Consider the following 22,674-nt stretch of genomic DNA (forward strand, 5'->3'; position numbering starts at 1 on the left):
GATCACCGTTTCCATCAGGTTTAATCGAGATGCCCGCGTAGACTGACGGGATTAATTTATGGCGTTCAGCCACGTCCCAGTCATGGTCAGGGAGTGTTACTTTATACTCAAGATGCATAAGCATGGATGCTTGCTTATGAGCGGCAGTGATTCCAAGCGGAACTTTCGCTTTATCATCTTGAGATATAAAACAAACTTGGTAAGGACCAAGAATTGATGATATTGTCTCGAGATCTTGAATGGTTGATTGATAAAAATGAGTATCTTGATGATTTCAATGTTGGTTTGCTAGAGAGCGACATAATTTCACCGGAACCGTCTTGACGTGTCGCTTCCCCTCGTAGCTGTTTGAATTTCGCGGAAGTAAACGTAAGTATAGCGCACTGCGGGATATTTCAAACCCAAGTTTTTTAATTCGTCCGCCAATTCGTCTAGAGTTTTACAACTTCTAATAAGCTCTGTTCTTCTTTTGGCATTTACCGCTCCACCAAAAATAGCTAAATCCGAGATTACTTCCAATATGCTTTCTTGGTCATATTCTATTCGTGGTCGACCTACTTTGTTCCGCAGTCCGAATTTTTTTGCGTATTCGGGATGTTCTTTGCAAACAGTTAAAAGAAACATTTTTTTTGCTTCTCTCCGTTTTTTCTGTCTCTTAATGTCATTTTTTTACCCTTAGTTTCTGTTGTTCTGAATGTAATTTGGTTTTTAGTTTTTTTAAATTCATAAAATCTTCTTCAGTCTCTAATCCAGCGTCACGTGCTCGAGCAACATCTAAGATCTGTCTTTCAATAATACTTATATTTTTCTTTATTTTATCTTGAGCTGGGGTTGAAATTTGTACCGTTGAAAATTCTGGTTTTTCAGGAATTTCGTCGGCAGAATTTGTTTTGTTAATTAAAGAAGCATTTTGTTTTTTACTTGTTTGTCCGTCGTTATTTCTAAACTCATGTATAACATTGTTATTGCATTCTTGTTCAACGTTATTCTTCTCTATTATTTCTTGTGGACTTTTCGAAGTTAAATATTTAAATAAAGTTGAGTTTGTCTTCTTTGATGTGGCTAACCGATGCAGATTTGGCAGATCTGCTTTACTTAATTCATTCCACAGACTGTTGACATCCTCTTGATTAGATTTTCCACTTTTTTCAGGGTGTGCTTTACGATAAGCATCGTACAGACGCTGATACATCTGTCCTCGACCAATCTTCATTTTTAAGCTACAAAAAAATATAATTAACACATTGATTAACAAATAATGTTAGAAAAATAATAAAATAAAAAAGAAATAATTTTTAAAAAACAAATAATGTTTGTGTAACAATTTTAAATTATTTACATCTATTAATATAAAAATATTGTGTTCTTTTAAACGTACTATCATGGAAACTCAAAAAGCAATCTTTCTTTTTTATAATTTTTTTAGTTATTCTTAACTCATTGTTTATTTTTATAATTATTTTATTTATATCACTATAATTCCTAATTAATTAATTCATTACTGTATATATGTACATAGCCTCAAATTTCACTAGTTCGTTTACGATTTTTAAGTTAACATACTTTATGTTTGATTTTAAAAATTCAAGAGATATATATGCTTTATTAAATTTTATTTGTCGATATAATTATATTTTTAGAGAAAGCTATAAGCAGATATAAGCAAAAGCAATTTTGTTTGTGAAGCAGGTTATGTATACCATTATTGAAACTCAACCACGTAAAAACAAACATTTAAGTCCAATTTATCAATATAACAATAAATTTTTTATTTATTTTATTGAAACTTACCGTGATAACTATCTCATCTCTTCTCGCAACAATAAACAAATAGGACGTACATCTGACAATTTCGTGTATTACGAAAACGAACAATATTTAGCACTTGTAGTATTTTTTTTATGTCTGAATATAGTCACGTATCTTATCTATCGATATATATCCCTAATGAGATGGAGATATATTGCATTCAAGTGGGAGTTGTAGTAAACGCGCACAAAATTTGAATTATAGTTTGAATGTTAATTTTCTACACTGCAAAATAAAGTGATGTCACACTTAGGCTGACCCCCCCCCCTTCCCATGTCACATTTTGTCATGTTTGGTGAAGACCCCCCCCTAAGAGCGTGGCATCATTTGTGAACGCTCCCATATTGAATAAAATGTAAACAATGTAAAGGTGAATACATTGGACGCACAGAAAGATATCTCAAAACTAGAATAAATGAACACCTAAATGACTGCAAAAATGATAAAAGAACTACAGCCCTTGTTCAACACTCACATACAGAAAACCATCTATTTAACGTCGATAATACCAAAATCTTATGTACCGAATCAAATTGGAAAAAACATCTTTTTAGAGAAATGTTCCATATTAGAAAATACACAAACTCAATTAACAATCATTAATTCGAATATACAATAACCTTATTCTATTAACTTACAATAATAACTAAATTAAATTTATAAATCATATAATAACAAATCAAAACCTGTAATAATAATATATAATTGAAAAACTAATCAAACAACACAACCCTTAATAGTATGCAACCATTATTACACCTGCGATATCCAACGAGTGAAAACACCTTCCAATGCCATCCATATTACCATCCAGTTAATATGTCAATGTTATAATCTGAATAATACCCACTGTAATTTTCAAAACTAACACCATTAAATAAATTAACATCAAGAAATAAAAACGAAAATGATAAACGATGGATTAATTGAAAACTCAATTAAACGAAAATTCAAATTTATAACATCATTCTATTATAAGTTCACATTTTTCAAAATAATGTAAGTATAGGTTAAGTAACAAATGTTAAAAAAAACTTTAATATAAAAAAACTTTAATATATATTGTAAACTTTATAAATATTATAGATATAAACTGATGAGGCTGAAAAACCGTGAGCGAAAACCTTCTCCTTACTGAGAATATAGTATAAAAACAAATGTATGACCAAAAATTAGAAAATAAAAAATTTGAGATCTTAAAAAATTATATCATTTATCACTGGTCGAAAAGAAAGAAGAAAAACATGTCTTCAGCAATAAATAAATTAGATTGGATAAATTAATTTAATTAAATTATTCTCGTTAAAATTAATTTTCTTACAATGTAAACAGAAAATTGGTTTAAAAATCCTTACTTCATAATTTATTTTTATTTTACCTGTTTTTTAATGCACTTTATGAAGGTGTCCATCTTGGGGCCATTTTTTTCAAATCAAAATTTGCAACAATTTGAAAAAATTCTTTAAAAAATGTTTGCAAAATAAAATTTTTTCTTCATGGCTAAAGGATACCTTATTTATTTTACTTTTATACGGTATGCACCTCGGTATGCACCGATTTAAATATCCTAAAACGTTTGGATTCTAGAGCACAAAATCGATTTTAAATTTTTTGGATCCGCCATTTTGAATTCAAAAACTAACATCAGATTTGAATTCAGCGACCTCAAAAACTATTGGATAGTGTATTGTGTTTCTCGTTACGTGTATGACCTTTTTGTAATAGGATAAGATTTAATTTATTCTAAATTTATTTCGCAAGACCAGACTAAAATAACCCAGCTAAAAATTACTGTACTATGTTGAACAAAATAACATTGTATATTTCAGCAGGTGGAAAAAATAACATTAATACCAGGTGAATAATATAACAATCTCTAAGACAAGTTTTATGTAAAAAAAATGGCGGCCCTAAAGGATCACTATAGGTTCCTACATAGAATCCTTAAGGTCATGTGTCTGTTGGGTCTGTAATGTTAATTTGTCCGTAACTTTTCTCGTAAAAGACTGAATGAATTGACCTGAAATTTTGTTGAGGAATTTAAAATATGATAAAGAATGGTTGTGAAGTGTGAAAATATTGATATATTGTTAAATAAATATAATAAAAGGCATAAAAATGGTTAGAAAATCCAACATTACTAACCCCACATTTTCTAACTATTTTCAAGTGTTTTATAATAATTATTCAACAATATATTAACATTTTGGCACTTGACAACAATTCCTTATCGTATTTGGAACTCCTCCATAAAATTTCAATTCAGTCCATTCAGTATTTTACGAAAAAAGTTACGGACAAATTAACATTACAGACCTAACAGACCTAACATAACCTTAATGGTTTCCTGAGGGATCCGCTGCAGGATATTGGAACAGGGATCTTGTACAGAAACCTGTGCAGGATTATTACTTACTATGGTTCCTCTGCAGGTTCCTTTGTCTGAAAGTTTAAAACAAATTTTCAAATAAAAATTCGGTACATGAACCTCCACAAGATCCAATGCAGGAACCTTTGTTCCTGAATTTTAATAACTTTACTAGTTGCACTGTAATTTCTATGGCTCCTACGTCTACGCAAAATAATTTTTTTAAATTAAGTGCATCAACATATATTCATCACAAAATTAAACAAAAATTTTTATTGTATTTAAAAAATACACCCTGGATCCTGCGTGGGATCCTGTCATGGTTCCTACAATACAAATGCAAATACAAATGCTCCTGCACAGGTTCCTGTAAAGGATCATATATAAAATTCCTGTTCTAATATCCTGTAACCGATCCCGTGTAGTATTTTTAACAGGATACCTCAAGGAACCTTTAAGGATCCTATGTAATAACCTCTAGGTTAAATAACAAAAACAAGTTTTTTTGAAGAAATTAATTAAATGCTACCAAGATATATTTTTGTATATCGGAAATGTCATTTGAATGTAACAATACTTTGTTATGAACCGAATTCTCTGAAGGAGGTATTCAAATGACTTTAGTTTACTGTCATTGTGTCATATGACACAATAACAGTAAACTAAAGATGTTATAAATTTTTGTTTTTCTGTATTTTCATTAGAAATTGATGTTTTTTCCAACAAAAATATATAAAAGCAATGCTGGGAAAATAAAAAGTTTTGCGAAAAAATGCAAAAAAGAACAATCTTTTTTATTCTTTTTTTATTTTTCCCCGAAAACCCATTGTCGATTTTTGAAATCGATTTCTTTACATGAAAAATATAACTTAATTTTAAAAAAAGAGAGAATTAAACATTTTTGATGATTGAATAGTTAGGAATATTCAAGTTTTTTTTGTTTAATAAAGATCTTATATTCAATCAGAATTAGTTGATTAGTAAATTTACCTGGGCGTCCAAAAGAATGTCTTTCGTAATTGGTATCTTGACCCAATGGATCAGGTCTATGTGAAGAAACATCAGAATCACCATCTAGATACTGATCTATAAATATACAAATTAACATGATGTTACTAATTAACATTTACTTCTTGGATTATGTCTTAGCAATAACAGGAGACACAACAAAATTTTTTAAAACTGTTGAAAAGCTTATTCAATTCTACGTACAGTAAGCTACATTTTAATAATTTCCTTAATAATTTTTTGAATTGTGATGTAAGAAAGAGACAAAAAATATCAAATTTTTTACTTATTTTTATCTCCTGATTTCAACTCTTCAAAAAAATCTAGTAAAACTTAATTAAAATTTTTTTATAGACTTAAAAATCTGTATTAAAATTTCAGCTCTGAAATAAGCCTTAGAAAATGAAATAAATGGTTGAATAAACCATTCCAGATAAAATTAAAAGAACATACCATTTCAGAATGCGCATTTTTTCCCTTACTTTAAAAATTGCGTTAAGAAGATAGTCAACGACAGCATTTAAAGAAAATAAACTTAAATATTGAGTATGAACTTCAGATCATAAGTTTTCATTTGAAATTTATTTTGTTATATATCTGTCAACTTAAAATGAGAAAATTTTTTTATCCGAAATGGAACGTTTTTCGAATGTTATCTACAATGGTAAGATTTTCAGAACTTTATCCGTAATCATATAACATATAGTTACAGTCTCTTTCAATTTGGGGGGCAGCGGCAGATTGCCGTTTGTGTAAGTTTCATCCATAGTTAGTAATATTTTTAGCATTTCAAATGAGACCTTAATTCAGAGCCGACAAACATGTTTTGAACAGTAAAACTGAAGTAATAGAGTGGGTCATTAACTTTCAGGAAATTCAAAAACATTACATTTGAGTAGTAGAATTAGTCTTTTAGTTTGTCTGAAACTCATCATTTACAAGTTTTTAACATATATAGGGAGATTATAAGAATTAGTATCCAATTAGTATCATTTAGTATCCAATTTTTTATATTTATAGTAAAAGTTCCTTATTTCTTTTTGTCACCGTAAAATGAAAATTAAAATGGATGATTTTAATAATCAAATTAAACAAAATGTTCTTTTCTTGTTTTAGAAATATTAATTAATTAATTAATTTGGCACCATTTGAAAGAGCAAGAAAAAATCTTTTGAAAACACATAGATCAATATTTTTTTACCCATTTAAACAATAACTATGATTTTACAAAAAATTCACTGTTCGAATTTCTTTTTAATTGAATCTCTTCAGAAATTTTGCCTCTTATGTAAACTCTTTGCTAAATTAACATCAAGGAGATGTTATGTTGAATAATTTTTATAATAGGAGAGAGTCCCCTGTTATGCAGCAGCCCCGGTTGTGCAGCACTTGTCATTTTGTTCATTTTTCTTCATCTATTGATATGAAACTTATGTCAACATTTAGTCACGTTATAAATATGAGAGATTCTTTTTCAATCGTCCCAGCCCACCCTGTTGAAAATTCCTATGTGAGAACACATATGGGATCCCATCCAGGATCTCTTGTGAGTTCTTATGTGGGTTCCCATACAGGTTCACACATAAGATCCTGTATGAAAAGGTTCCTGGGATGAACTTGCGTGAGATCAAGCGCACGATCTTATGTCTCTGTAAAAGCAATAACACCACAGAAAATTAAAAGGTATTAAAATAAGCTGCAACGCTTCTTATTTTAATCCATTTTTACTTATTTTAATACCAAAATGGATTAAAATAAGAAAAATTTGATTAAAATAAGAAGCGTTGCAGCTTATTTTAATACCTTTTAGTTTTCTGTGACAGGATCCCATGAGGTTTCCTGTGTAGGTTCCTATATGAACAACACGATAAATAGGAACACACATGAGATCTTATCCGAGATCTTGTATGAGTTCTTACATAGGTTCTCACAAGAGATCCTGGATGGGATCCCATATGTGTTCTCACATAGGAATTTTCAACAGGGCAAAAAGTCAGTGTTCTGGGATTGGCTTCATACTTTGGTAAATTGTTGTCCTCTATGATAGTAATAAATCCCTAAAATATAAACTCATTAAAAAAATATTTGTAGAAAGTAGAGGGGGTTGAAGTTTTGACGTTAAGGGTAACATTGTAATTTTCAAATCCGTATAACTATGACAAAAGTTAATGGATTTTAATTTATCTATAATGAATTTTAATGCATTTTTCACGTACTTTTCAAAAATGTATACGAAATTTTAAAAAAAATCTGCCCGCTCCCCCTTCGGGGTAGCGGACACATTCTCATCCGCGCGCGAAGAGCACTTCGTCGCGCTACGCGCTCCAAATGTTATGCTGACTCTACATTTAATATTATATTATAATATTTTAATATAAAAATTATATATAATAATTATATTATTATTATATAGGATTAATTTTCTTAAAGTTCTTCGACTTTAAGGACAACATTCTCATCATGGCACTCACGTTTCACGCTCGAATGTATGATTCGGAATTAGAAGTGATTTTGAGTATTTGGATTTTTCAAATATATGAAACATTTGAGCGAACGAATACATTTAAGGGGATAGTATCCCATCTCCATTATTTTTTTCAAATAGTTTTTTTAATTAAACAATTTATTTTATTTACTTCAAACTTGTTATACATAAAAGTAACGGTTATACACTATTCCCAGTTGAAAAATCTTGTACAAGATCATGTACATTTTCTTGTTCAAGTTCAAGTACTTGCACATTAGCGTGATCTTGTACAAGAGTAGAAAACGAACCTGTAAATAGAATTGGAACAAAGTACATGAACATGTACATGCAAGTGTACTTATTTACAACTTTGTGTGTGCAAAATTGCAAATCGATTCATTTCGATTTACAAAAGTTATTGTGTCAACAACATTTTGTGTCTACATATAGACAGACACTTTCGCCGGACCATGATTTTTCGACTCAGGGCACCTTAAAACGTAAAGATTTCAGGGAAAAAGAAAAAGTAAATTTTCGACCAATTATAATACCTTCTGATGTGATGAGAATGTAAATTTTTTTTTCAAAATTAACCCTTATTTTTCGATTTTCACCCCTTCGGGTATTTTTTTTTTATTTTCATTGGAAAGCTGAGGTTTTTTCTCATGAGCTATGTAAATATGAAAGTGGGAGAACAATAATATTGTGAGAAACATAATATTAAAGTAGGCGGTGCCGATAATGGGTATACCTGGAGATCATCTTCGAGGATTTAGGTAGGCATCGCCTACTTTAATATAATGTTTCTCACAAAATTATTGTTCTCCCACTTTCATATTTACATAGCTCATGAGAAAAAACCTCAGCTTTCCAATGAAAATAAAAAAAAATACCCGAAGGGGTGAAAATCGAAAAATAAGGGTTAATTTTGAAAAAAGGGGTGAAATTTTTTTTTTTTAATTTCGTATACATATTGAAAAGTACGTGAAAAATGCGTTAAAATTCATTATAGATAAATTAAAATCCATTAACTTTTGTCATAGTTATTCGGATTTGAAAATGACAATGTTACACTTAACGTCAAAATTTCAACCCCATCTACTTTCTACAAATATTTTTTTAATGAGTTTATATGTTAGGGATTTATTACTATCATATAGGACAACAATTTACCAAAGTATGAAGCCAATCCCAGAACATTGACTTTTTGGGCTGGGCGATTGAAAAAGAATCTCTCATATGTTTTTGAGCAAACACCGATCTGCCAAATATTATTTAACCTTTTGTGAGCACTATGAAAAAAACGCTGCAATAATTTTTCCAGTTTTATAACAAACTGATTTTTTTACTTGTTTATCAAGCAAAACTAACGAGCTTGAAAAATATTTACAACTTTTAGAAACTCAACTTTAGTCCTCTACTTTATGATGCAAAAAGAATTTTTGTGAAATAATTGAATCGAAAAAAATTAAGAGGTCATTTGCAAAATTGTCCCAGACCAGGTTATGCAGCACCCCAAAACATCATTTGGTGAAATAATTTTGTTCTAAAGAAGAACGTCAAAAACCATACAACCAGACGGGCCTGTTAATATCCCGTTATTTTGTAAATTTGACATAAAACTCGCCTCCCCACTCTCTCGCTCACACACACCGAATCGATGCAATGCGACGACCTTCGAAACTTTACTATAGAATAACCACGTTTACTCCCCGTCACTAGCGGTAGATCGGTTTGTAAACATAGTCGACGGAGTTGCGGATCACACAAATACGGTGCCAATCTTTACAACTGGACGGGCCTGCCAAAGTCAGGTTACTTTGTAAGTTTGGAATAAAACATTAGCGTCTTGTTCACACCAACGGTTTCTCCCTAACTCTTATGGTCTCAGCTCACTGCGGTACTACTTTCGGACCTCTCGCTTCAACCAATATTACTATCTCCTCCCTTACCTTGTTTTCCACATCAGGCAAGACCTTTCTTCGGTTTTAAAAATTCACGCTCTCTGTATTAATATTATAATTCCAATAAAATACTAAGTTTGAATGCGCATTCGATTATAAAATAAATAGACTATGTTAGTATATATATACTTATATATCCAATGGGCACGGTCATCCACTGGATGCTCCAAGGACATCCTTTTCGGAACGTTCTTGGGACATTGTTAAAAAGTCGATCTAAAGATATCCTTAGGACATCCCAAAAAAGTCCCTAAAAAGGCATCCTGTAGATGTTAGAAAGAATGAAATAAAGACATACAAAACAAGTTCTATGTCTGGCCTAGAGCAGTTACAAAAATATCCTTCAGAAACCTTAAAGATATTTTTGAAAATAATGGAAAAAATTTGATTCTTTTCAGTACATTTTTTAGACATATTGAGGATATTACAAAGAAGTCTGTTGAACATTTTTTGGACATGTTTAGTACATTCTCAGACCATAATCCTTTTTCGGCGAATTAGCCCATAAGGATCAATATATATGACCAATAATCGCGATATACTTTTTTTGTGTATTTGGATCTTCAAGAGCACTTCGGTGTTGTGGGTCGTTTGGCGTTTAAGACTTAATACCCTTTACATTACGCGCTCTTTAACCTATGAAGTATACATAATTTCAACGTAATATTCATTTTGGTTCTCAAAAATTTTGGAACATATTAGTACATTACTTAGCCATTTTCAGCATATTTTTGATACATTCTCAGGACACATTTAGGACATTCTCAGGATATGGTTGGAACATTTTTAGGATACTCTGAGAACATTTTTTGACATTTCAGGGATATTTTTAGGCGATTCTGGGGACCTTCTGAAGACGTATTTAACACATTTTGGGGACAATTTTAGGACATTCTTAAGACTGTTCTGGGAAAGACAAAGAATATATTTCGGGCGTCTTTAAGTTGTCTTCTTTATGTCTTTGGAACATTGACACAATGTCCTAGGACACTTTGGAACGTTCTAAAGTCATCCTAAAGATATCTTGGTGCCCACTGGGTATATACTAGGGGGGCATCGCCCCCCTGCGCGCTTCGCGCGCCAACCCCCCATTTTTTATTGGTTTTGTATATGTTTGAATTAATGTTTAGACAATTTCTGGAATTTAAAATTATTCTTAAATTTTATTATATATTTCTTTCAATGTTATTTACGATTTTCATTAACAATAATTTTTATTATTTTCAATTTTTAAAACAAAATTTATCTAATTTTTTTTTAAATTTTCCAGCTAAAATTTGACCTACATTTAAGGTTATTTTCGTTTTTTGGTCATTTTCCTTCAAAGTTTGACCTAAATTTTGAGGTTATGTTTGTTTCTTGGTCATTTCCCGACAAAATAACTTAACCTTAAAATTTAGTTCAATTTCGGCTGAAAATCCACCTCTCCTTCAACGTAAAGAAGGAGGGGGGGGCTTGCGACTATATTCACAGTCTTGAAACGAACATAACCTTTAAATTCAGGTCATTTTTGGCAGGAAATCTGCCTCCACTTGCGGCTGTATTGAAAGTCTTGAAATGAACATAACCTCATAATTTATGTGATTCTTGGCGCGAAATACGGAGAGAGATGAGGGAAGAGGGAACGACTTGCTGCTCTATTCAGAGTCTTGAAACGAACATAACCTTAAAATTTAGGTCATTTTTTGCGGGGGAGTGGGAGGAGAGAGGGGACAGGGCTCGTTGGATGCGGAATTGAGTCAGCTTTTAATTGGTAGCTTTAGAATTGCAATAACTTTATTTATTTGTGTAATATTTCATTCTTATTAACATTAATTAATTAATTAATTAATTAATTAATATCTCGAAAATAACAAAAAAGAACATCTCAATATTTTTGGTAGTAAAAATACACATTTTTAGCTTTTAAAAAAATGAATAAGAAAAAATAAAAAGGACCGAACTTAAAAAAAACTTGATTTTCAAAAAAAAGGGTCAAAATTTGAATTTTTTAAAAAAAGTTTTGCACCATTCGAAAGAGCAGGAAAAAACCTTCCGAAAACATATAGGACAAATCTTTTTTCTTCTTTCTGTTTAAAAGTTACAAGTCTTCAGAAATTCACTGTTTAAATTATTCAAAAAATTTCATCCCCCTCTCTCTCCGACAGTTTTTGAAAAAACTTAACAATACTTCTTGATTAAAGTACTCACCCCTAGGGCTAGACTATGTTGAAGTTACAGCCCTACACTGAAAAAGTCTTGGGCGTTTAGAATTCCCAACGCATGTATGAGAAGCACCAAATAAAGAGATTCTGAACAACTTCATTGTGGGGCTAACTGTTTCCCATCTTGGGTGCTCTGAGTGCCCAAGTCTGATGCTGCAGCATCACCAAATCTTGGTAACAATAACGTGGAACATCTGCTCGCCCAACATTTAGCATAGAGGTTGCTCAAAATCATGCTCCAGACACTCCAAAGCAAAGAGCTACTGCATTTCCACTGTTGGAACTGCTGATCGCTTAAGACTTTTTCAGTGTATCCGATCAACTTTTTTTTCACTTAGTACGCTACAGGAATTTTACCACATATATTTATATATCTGTACCTTTTACCTTTTTTTGTTTTACTATTATATTTAGATTAATCCTCTCAATATTGTATTATTATTAAGAAATTATATTATTATATTATATTATTATTTTGTTATTGATAGTTTCCAAACTTGCAATGATTTTTATTATTATCATTTCTTTTGTTATTAGGATTAATATTGTTGAATATTATTATATTATTTATTATTTAAGTACTATTTGTATCTTCATCTGGGTATTTGTTAAAATCGATAGAGAATCGATGAGGAGAAATGGTCTCTCGGAGGGGAGGACGACTCTTACCCCTACCAAAGGGTGAAGATGGCGTCATTCCGCCTATAAAAGGGACCTCATCCTCTTCATCGCTCTCACTCGATTCCCTTGACTCACCTACAATGAGATTTGGAAATAAACCTTCACTATAACATTGTAAATACCTTCTTGTACTCGCTTCCCCCTCTCTATCCCTCACCACACTCGACCACAGTCATTGTAACCATTCAATGCTCCAAGTACAGGGATATCCTTTCCCTATTTTTACAGGGATATCCGTTCCTCGTCCCTATTTTTACAGGGATATTTTTCTCTTTTCTACTGGAATCTCCTCTCCCTGTTTTAGACATCCGCCTTCTTTCTGTTTTCTTCATAATGGATACTCGGGATCTTAATGAGTATTCAGAATTTCTTATAGATGCCGTCTTGTCGGAACAGGAGAAACTTGCGCCAGAGCCAAAAACTTCAGGCCAAACTTGCCGCAGCCGGACTATCTTGGAGCTCTAGAAAGAACACTCCCGCGCCCTGCTCAACATTACTATACCTATTCCGGATTCCCAACCTGATAGGACCGACATCCAATTGGAGGAATTGCTATCAGACCCGATATATCAACCGGAAGGTCTTGTCATCTTCGGGCCCCAAGTGGAATATAATCCTACTCCACGGGAGCTACTTACCAAAGGCTTTCGGGTTACGATTTCCGATTTAACGGCCGAATCAGGACCCGAACATGGTTCCACCTAAATAAAGCCCTCAGTCTCGGTATTTAGATCCCCCACAAACTTCGGGACCAAAGAGATTCCATAGATTTTGGAAAAACGCCTGTCAGAGGTTCCAGGGGATTATAGAGTCACGACCGACCAGGTCAGGCTTCTAAAGTGTCTCCAGGGGGCGCCCCTGAAACGACTTCCCTACACAGATCACTACGCTTGGGCAAAAGGAAACACGCGGGTCCGTCCTGGTTAAAGATAAGCACCAAAGTATTGGAATTCAATTCCGCGCTAACCTTACGGCCTCTAATGAACATAACGCTCTCTCCCTTTCTGGACAAAGGAAGACAAGCCAGAGCCCTGGAGAGAATAGAATTCCCAGACCGGAACGGCAACGCTCTCGTGAAAACCGGGACAGGTTGAGACGGATCAGCCAACGTTTTAAAGAAATTAATAAAAAAAATACCTCTCCTTTCCCTTTCAAACAAACAAAAAAAGAAACAAACAAAACAAAAACGCTCAAAATTAAGTAGCGCAAATTAAAGAGGTTTCGGTTAGAGCACCTACGACCGATCCCCCTAGAACCGCAATTTCGCTGTGGCAACCCCTTCCCGTTCGACTCCTTGTCTCATTTTACATTTGTACGCCCCTCATGATTCATATAGAGAATTTCATGTTCAATTTTATGTGCACTTAAAGCTTTATATAATGTTAAACACTTATAAAATATAATATATATAAATATTTATAAAATCTGTAAATTTTAAAGGCTTTTATAATAATTAAATAATACAAAAATTTACTTTTATATTTGTATTTTTTCATATGTTTAGATTTTTAAGTAATTTTTGGAAATGCTGCACAACCGGGGTCAAATTTTACTTGGTCTGAAAACACTGCCTTTTAAAATTCTTTCATAATTCTTTTGTTTTTAAAAAAATAAGTTTCTAAAGCAAAAGTTAGGTATTTACACTAGCTTTAAAATAGAACATCAACAATCAAAATTGGATGAACCAATTAAAAGTTATGGATAAAAAACGAAACCTGCTGTACAACCAGGGCCACTCCCTGACACATGTTTATTCTTTGAGTTTTAAATATGATGTTAACATTATTCATCTTTGAATGTTATTTGTAATGAATTTTGATATAAATAAGAAACTTTTTACTATAGATACAAAAAATTGGATTCTAAATGAATAGTACTCTTGTAATCTTCCTATACACGGAAAAGTTCTTGGGCGAGTTGCTGTAACTAGCAGTAGAGATGCTTCACGAAATGAGAGAATTTTTTTCTTTTCAGATGAATTGCAGTAATAGGGGAGACTGGGGCAAACCGGCCACTTTATATATAAACTAATGAAAAATCTTTAATAACAGCTTGTTGGAAAGGACAACTAATTGCGCAACTTTTTCCTAGAGACACATGTACCTTACAATGCATTGTTTAGCTGCTGCATTAATTTAAAAAAAAATTGCAAACTGGCTGGTTTGCCCCACCCCTGAGGTAAACCGGCCACCCCTCTGGAGCAAACCGGCCAGTTTATATTTTTTTTTTTGTTTAGAGAATTAATTGTAAAGAAAACGTCACTAAATATAAAAAATCAATAAACAATCTTCCCAATTAGAAAAATAATAAGATACGATTAAATTTCAATTAAAGAAACATCTTATTTATTATAAAACAAATATTTTCAACTAATTGTTGTCGTTCACGAAGAAAAGTCTGTCGGTGAACTTTGTAAAACTTCGTATATCTCCGTAAAGTGGACAAAGATTCACAAAACCGTGCACGAAGTTTTCTAGCCGATAGGCAATAATCTTCGTGAATTTCTGTTGCAAGGGGAACAGACATAGGCCGGTTTGCCCCACAGGCCCATTTTGAAAATTTATACCTGTATAAAAAAAATTCTGAGTAAAATCATTAAATAATATACCGATAAATTTAACTGAGGCATGCACCTTTTAAACCTAAAAAACAATGTTAATAAATATTACACGATATTCTCACAAAATACTTATGAACAGATCTGTAAACATTTCTAGCGGAAGCAAAAAAACAAACTTTTGTTTATAAAATTGCATAAACACAATTAAAAAATGTCAAACTGAAGAAATAAGTTATTTTTAATATAGTCTTTTCAAATTTATAATTGACATATTTTAAAGTTTGACCATTTCTGAGAAATTAACGCCTGGCCGGTTTACCCACATGGCCGGTTTGCCCCAGTCTCCCCTATTATTTAATTTTTAATTAAATAATTTTTAAAACTGCTGTCTGCATAAACTATCCAACTGAAAATTTCCATATGAAAACCTACATTGTTTCCTTTTAATAAATCCATGTGAAATCATATGTTTACACGGGTTTTCATATAAGATTCGACATGAATCTTATATAATAAGATAACAACTCAGATCATTACAATTTCATTATCCGAGTATTAGTTATAATTTTTACATATTTTTCAAGTGAAATATAATAGTTTTAGAGTAAAATTAAGTTGATTAATTGCCCTTGAATTAAACAATCGGTATGTTTTGTAAATTTTTAAGTAATTATAATAAAGTACTTACGCATAAGATTTTCATAATAATCATAATCTGCGTCGAATATGGTACGATGTCTGTCTCGTTGGTTAAATCTGCTGAGTCGACACGTATGAAAATGTTCGGAGTAAACAGCGCTTTTACATTGGAAACTAATTTGTCTTAGACACTCTTCTAAACATTCGCTAAGACTTCTTCCTGTTATTTCTGAATGAAATTCTCCACTTAATCGGGCATTTCGGTACCTTTCAAAAGCAGTATCTGGACGATGTTCATCAGAAAATGATGTTGTTGTTACACCTTTATCTGGATATTCAGAACCCCGTGCTATGGAAAGGCCTATATTTTATTAATTATTTCCAATATATGTATAAATCAATATTTGTCAGTTATGTGTTGAACTAATCGTCAGGTTAGCTCAATAACGTACCAATTGGGAAACAGAAGCAAGAAGGTCCCTATTCAAAAAAGAGGTAAAAAGGTGCCAATTCAGAATTTATATTTTTTTTATTAATTTTTAAGTTGGCAACATTGTCAATATTTTAATATTGACAAGTTTTTCTCTAATAAAAATTGTATACATACAATATTATTTAAAAATTTATTTATGTAAATGGAAATTAGTGTAATGAATAATAAAATTAACAATTACAAATAGGAAAAATTATTTCATTTCGGAAAAATATGCAGCATTATAGGTTAAAAATGCCGACACTGTGCAAGTTTATTTTAAATACAAGAAAAATATTTTTATAGACAAATTTTTATTATGTATATTAAGATCTGTAATTATGAATGAAAAACTATAGTTGTAATTAAAATTATAAAAATACTTACAATAGTATTCATTTTAAAACGTATAACTAACCTGACATTTTGATAAGAATAATTTCCATTTAATGAAACAAAAAAATGCAATTAATAATACTAAAGTACAGGACATTTTTTTGTCTGTTCAAGCTCCTGTGCAAATATTAAGTGCATTAAAATTTTCTCCATAGTCATTCTAGACGTGTTTTTGCTCACTGATTATGAATTTGGGGTCAAAATTGACGATTTGCCAGTTTAAAGCTGTCAAAGTTGCAAAAAACGTAAAAATTGTCAGCCAAATGGCTGTCAAAATCAGTTAAAATAGTGTCGATATGCTATGTTAAAAAAAAGTTTTTTTTGTTATTTTCGTGATTGGTGAATCTTAGTTGGTATATTTTTTAGTGTTTATTAATTCTCCAAATGAAAATTGCATTCTTTTTTGTTATTTCTGAGAAAATATCTTAAAAGTTTTCGTGAAAAAATATGCTCATATTTAATTTATCGTTATTAATTTGTTTTCATTATTTTAACTCAGAAAAAGTTTTAGCTGGTATATTTCTTGACAATAATCAATTATCCTAAAGAAAACAGTATTTTATTGTCTTGCTTTCAAGTAAATACTGTAAATAATTTTCCAAAATTTTAGTTTCGATATAGATGGTGCTGCCTTACTAGGACCTACCCTTAATACACTCAAAACAAAATTTGTAAATTTATTCAATTTGGTTAAGTCGTTCGACATCATCAGATCCACCTAAAATTGACCAGATGTATATTCTAAACTAGACATTGTAAATATTGTTTCTTTTAATTCTAAATTACAACAAATACAGCTCTGTTCTGCACTAATATTAAATATCTCTTTTTTGTACACTATTGTTTGACGTCTAAATTGGATCATTCTTATCTGTCCTATTGATCTAACAATCGAAGTCGAAAGTTTTAAATTCAAATAAGAATGAGCCTCTATCTCGACTACCAAAGTCGAGTAGATCTGAAGACTCAACGACATTATAAACTATTATATATTATTATAAACAATATTATATAAAATAGAACAATTTTAACGTTTTGCCATAAACTTTGAAATTTTTATTTGCAACTGTAAAACTAATAAACTTAAGAAAATATATGTATTTACAGAAAGAATTAAAATTGTAAAATAATAATCAAAGCTAGTAAATAATATGATTTTTCACGTTAAAAAAAATTATGTATGAAAACATATTCACAGAAATTTATGTGTAGAAAATAAATAACAGTAATTAAAATATTGACAATGTTGCCAACTTAAAAATTAATAATAAAATACAAATTATGAATTGGCACGTTTTTTTCTATATAGGGACATTCTTGCTTCTGTTTCTGAATTGGCACGTTATTGCTCTAATCAGACGTAATGTAATTAATCTTATAAAAATTTATAGCTACTAGCTATAATAAACGCACATGTTTATTTTTATTTATTATAATTCTAAACATAATAAATTTAAGCATGGGATAAATTTTATTTACATTTTACTAAAGTAGATACTATTACTCAAAAATAGGTATAGCATTGACGACTGGTTGCAAGACTATGGTTCAGGAGTAGATAAAAATTTAGACAAACTATACACCGAAAAAAAAATATTCTGAAATGAAGTATACAATATTCTAAATTTTTTTAATTAGTATATATTCTAAAATTTTTAGTATATCTCCCACTTATATCTCCAATAATAGTTAATATTCTTAAAAGAAGAATATATTCTAGAACTTAGAATATAATATTCTTTGAAAAGGCGTTATGCGCATGTGTGATTGCGCGACCGTAAAACGCAGAAGCAAGTTGGAAAATACCGGTGTCCTCGTGTACTGCGTAAATTTTTTCAGTGTTTCGGGTTAAATTAATATTAAAAAAATATTATTTCGAGTGTCAATATAGAAGAGGTTAAAATGTGCCTTAGAATGTATTATAGATTATATAATTGTTTTTTAGTGGTTTTTAGCGTTACATGACGAACACTTATCATTTAACCCCTAATTTCTTCGCACAGGAGGTGATGGTAACTCATATATTTCTTTTTAGCATATTTTATCATTTAAAATTTAATGTAAAAAATTATCTTTTTAATCTGCACTAAATATTTTTCATTATTTCCAGAATTATTTAATGTATATTTTCGTATTAAATATCAATATTTTAATTTTTTATAAGTAGAATACTCTATTTTTAAATTTAGTATATTCTATTCTTCATTCAAGAATATTATCATCATTATAGCTCTCAAATGATTATACTGAATATTAGAATACCTTATACTCGATCACTAGGTGAATCCCCTCTAACATCTAGAATGTATTCTTGGCACCTATTTTAGTGGGAGATATTCTTCAAGTTAGTGGGAAATACTTAATTTTAGAATATTGTTTTTTCGGTGTAGGTACAAGTATGTATTATGGTTACCAAAATATGTTCATCTATGCCATGTGATAATTGTAATGTAGTTATTTTTTTTAATTCTGAACATCATAAACTTTTTACTATTACACAGGCCCGGATTAGGCCGGCAGGAAGTCGGGAAAAATCTCGGTGAGCCGGTGTTTAGCAGAACTGAATGTTTTAAGACTGACTAATAATTAAAAATGAAATTAAAAGAATGTCAATTGCACAATATTTTTCGTTAAATGAAAATTTTTCTAATGATTTATTTACTGCAGTTTCAGAAAATTACTGGAAATGATTTAAAATAAGTAAAAGTTCGTCTTTTAGATATTCTATGATGAAAAAACGTTGCACATATGACTAGGGTAAGTCCGGGGGAGTTGGCCATGTGGGAGAGATGGCCAATTCAAATATTTTATAGAATTTGCTGCTATGTATCGCTTATTAAAGATCCCACACAGCACCCAAAATTTCCTGAAACTTGACAGAGCCTCACACGGCAAGGTTAGGAAACTTCAGTGGCAAGGTTTATACAAGTTTGTGTCGATGTTTAAATGTCCGCATGAAAAGAATATTTACACGAAACTTTGAGGAAATAATACACTATAAATATTCACGTGCAATGTTGTGTCAATATTCACCTATACTTATTATATTAGTAAATGAAATTTTTATAACTAGGCGAAAATGTAATTTCAATATTGACACAACATTGACTGAACATTGCACGTGAATATTTATGTGTAATATTTCCTCAAAGTTTCGTGTGAATATTCTTTTCATGTGAACATTTAAGGGGGGCGCCTACTTTAGAATGTAAAAAACTGCGTACATTTCAGGAATTTTTTTCTCAAACACATTTAAATAAATCGATGCGAGATTTAGTGTATGTTTTCTTATATATTTAAATCTTTGAAATATAATTTTTTGATTAAATGAAAATAGAATTTAATAATAAAATAAACGCCATATATATAACGTCTCGCTGCTGAAATTTTCCCATTGCGTACAACCTAGGGTCCACAATTCTTATCCAAAACAAAAAAACAAAATTTTTTCTTTAAATATACATTATTGCCTTCTGTATGAATTAAAAGATTTCAATAAAAAGTAAAAACTGACATTTTTACATGACTTTTTAAAAAAAATTTAATTTTCGCCAAAAAAAATCTCATTTTTTCTTTAAAAAAAAGCACTAAATTTAACTCTATCAAAAACAAATTTAATTCATACAGAAGAGACACTTTTTATCTTCAAAACAAGCCCAGGTAGACCTTAATCGGTTGAATAGATTTTTGTCTATCGTGTACGCAAACTACAAAAACAGTGTTTTGAGAAAAACGAGTTTAAAGATTGAAAAACATATAAGTGCTGTTTTTTAAAAACTTACGGCAGTCACAGGCCTCGATGAACGACTATTTTTTTTATGGGTAGCTCTTAGATAAGACGACATTTTACTGATAAATGGTAATTTTAATGGTAGATGTAATAGTAGATAAGCGCAACAAATTATGAAAAGTATTAGAGACCGCGAGTGGATTCGCGCGCCAGGCCACGCGCTTTATTGCGTTCTACAAGCTGTATGTAACTCGAAAAATACTTTGTATTTTGACATAATATTTTAAGAGCATATTCTCTGATAGTTGTACTTTCAGTTAAGACAACTTTTAAAAAATCGATTTTTTTGACCCGATAAAGTAGGCGCCCCCCTTAAACATCGACACAAACTTGTATGAACCATGCCACTAAAGTTTCCTAACCTCGCCATGTGAGGTTCTGTCAAGTTTCAGGGAATTTTGGGTGCTCTGTGGGATTAGTTCCCTTGTTTTGTGGCAAAACACAATTAAAAGAAAAAACTTCACAAAAAATATTGAAAAAGTATGTAAAAATCTGATTTGTTGTTTTGACTAGTTCGGAAAAAAAGTGATGAGTTTACGTTTCTCACTGGTGTTATGTTATTTTATAGAATAATTTTGAATTTCATGTTTTTTTGTAAAGTACATGACCCAAGCTTTGTCATAACTTTACATTTATTCAAAAAATTTATTTATTTATTTATATTTTAGTTGTGTCAATTTGTGTACTGACATTAGGAGAGATGGCCATGTTTTTTCGAGGTGAGATGGCCATACTGTTTAAGTTATTGGCACCCTTGAGATTCGTGTGGTCGATAAAAAAAACATTAATTCTGTAGCAAATGACATTTTTTATGACATATATTACAACAAGACACTCCAACAAAGGTTTTCAAATTTAAATATGATCAAATAAAATAATCACTATTGTGTAATTAAATCTTAAAAACGTTTATAAACAATCATAACACAGGTATACAAAATAAGAATTTTTATATATATAGCGGAAAGGTTTCCAATGAATTTTTGTGTGCTGAACCCGATTCCGGGTTCCAAAATTGCGTATCACATCAGGATTTTGAATAAAGTGGAGGTAAAGTCTCCAAAAACAGTGTTTTTGAGGGTTTTCATTATTTTTTTATTCCTTAACCAGACGTGCTACACACTTCTATATATGCTTAAATTAAAGCTTAGATCGTACACTTTAAGACTCATTTACGCAGGATTAAAAAAATTTGAAAATTTGAAAAAAATTGGGGTAAATACCCCAAATATCTTTTTAGGTGACTTGAACCTAATTTTTTTTCAAAATTTCAAATTTTTTTTCTTTGCGCATATCAGTCTTAAAGTGTAAGATATAAGCTTTAATTTAAGCCTATATAGAAGTCTTTATCAGGTCAGGTTAAGGAGAAAAAAAACTGAAAACCCTCAAAAACACGGGTTTTGGAGACTTTACCCCCACTTTACTCAAAATCCAGACCTGATACGCAATTTTGGAACCCGGAATCGTGTTCAGGACACAAAAATAAATTGAAAACCACTCTGATATCTCCAAAAAATACCTTGTACACTTGTTGTGTTGGTGAGACAGACAAACAGAGAGCGCTTATAGAAGACTGGATTCAGTGCAATGGTTGTCACCTTTGGCTTCATGAAAATTGCACTGAATTTAATGATAAATGTTTAAAATGTGGTCAGAAGAAGAAAAGAAGACATTAATCACTTTAAATAAAGAATTCTGATAATACGAAAAGCCAAAAAATAATTTTAAAGTATTGGCCATCTCCCCCGTACATTCCGGGAGAGATGGCCAAACGTGTTTTTTTTTAAATATTAATTTTAAGATTGTTTACATTTAAAAAATTTATCATTTCTATTATTATTTGTAAGTTAAATGTTCAATGTTTAATTAGCAATAAAAGTTAATACATAAATCACTTTCTTCTTATTTTTACAAGCCTTTAAAAAAACTATGGCCAACTCCCCCGGACTTACCCTACCATAATTTATCGATAAAATGATTTAATCTGACAGACTTGTCATGGTTGAGTAGAAATTTTCACAAGTATTTTTTCTTACGACAACAAAAAACCTCTCGAGTCAAATAGAATTTCTGCCCTTTATTTTTAAGAAAAAAAATTAATGAGTACAAAAGAATACAGCTATGGTGACATTATTCTGTATTTTATTCTTTAAAGGCAGGTCAAAGGCGATGCGATTTTCATAATACCGCAAAAATTTTCATAAACATTTTAAATAAAATTTCAACTATTTTATAGAATTCAAAAAGCAAAGAATTTTCTATTTAATTTGTTTAAAAAAATTAAAAAATTATAAACAATTTTTCCGGCCCACCATG

General features: G+C 30.8%; 1 protein-coding gene across 3 annotated transcripts in view; it reads right to left on the minus strand.

Moving 5' to 3' along the window:
* The window catches only part of LOC127287511 (uncharacterized), a 404,468-nt gene that overhangs the window by 243,559 nt on the left and 138,235 nt on the right, over positions 1 to 22,674 (minus strand). For 2 of the 3 annotated variants that reach the window (XM_051314503.1, XM_051314514.1), the window contains 2 exons: positions 15,750 to 16,061; positions 5,168 to 5,263 (listed from right to left, as the gene is read on the minus strand). In XM_051314503.1, coding sequence (XP_051170460.1) covers positions 5,168 to 5,263; positions 15,750 to 16,061 — 408 coding nt within the window. The remainder of the gene's footprint in view (positions 1 to 5,167; positions 5,264 to 15,749; positions 16,062 to 22,674) is intronic. The other variant, XM_051314508.1, reaches the window with a different exon arrangement.

Source organism: Leptopilina boulardi, unplaced genomic scaffold (assembly GCF_019393585.1).
Source record: "Leptopilina boulardi isolate dan_hultmark-lab unplaced genomic scaffold, ZJU_Lbou_2.1 LbouV2_122, whole genome shotgun sequence".
NCBI classification, from domain to species: Eukaryota; Metazoa; Arthropoda; class Insecta; order Hymenoptera; family Figitidae; genus Leptopilina; species Leptopilina boulardi.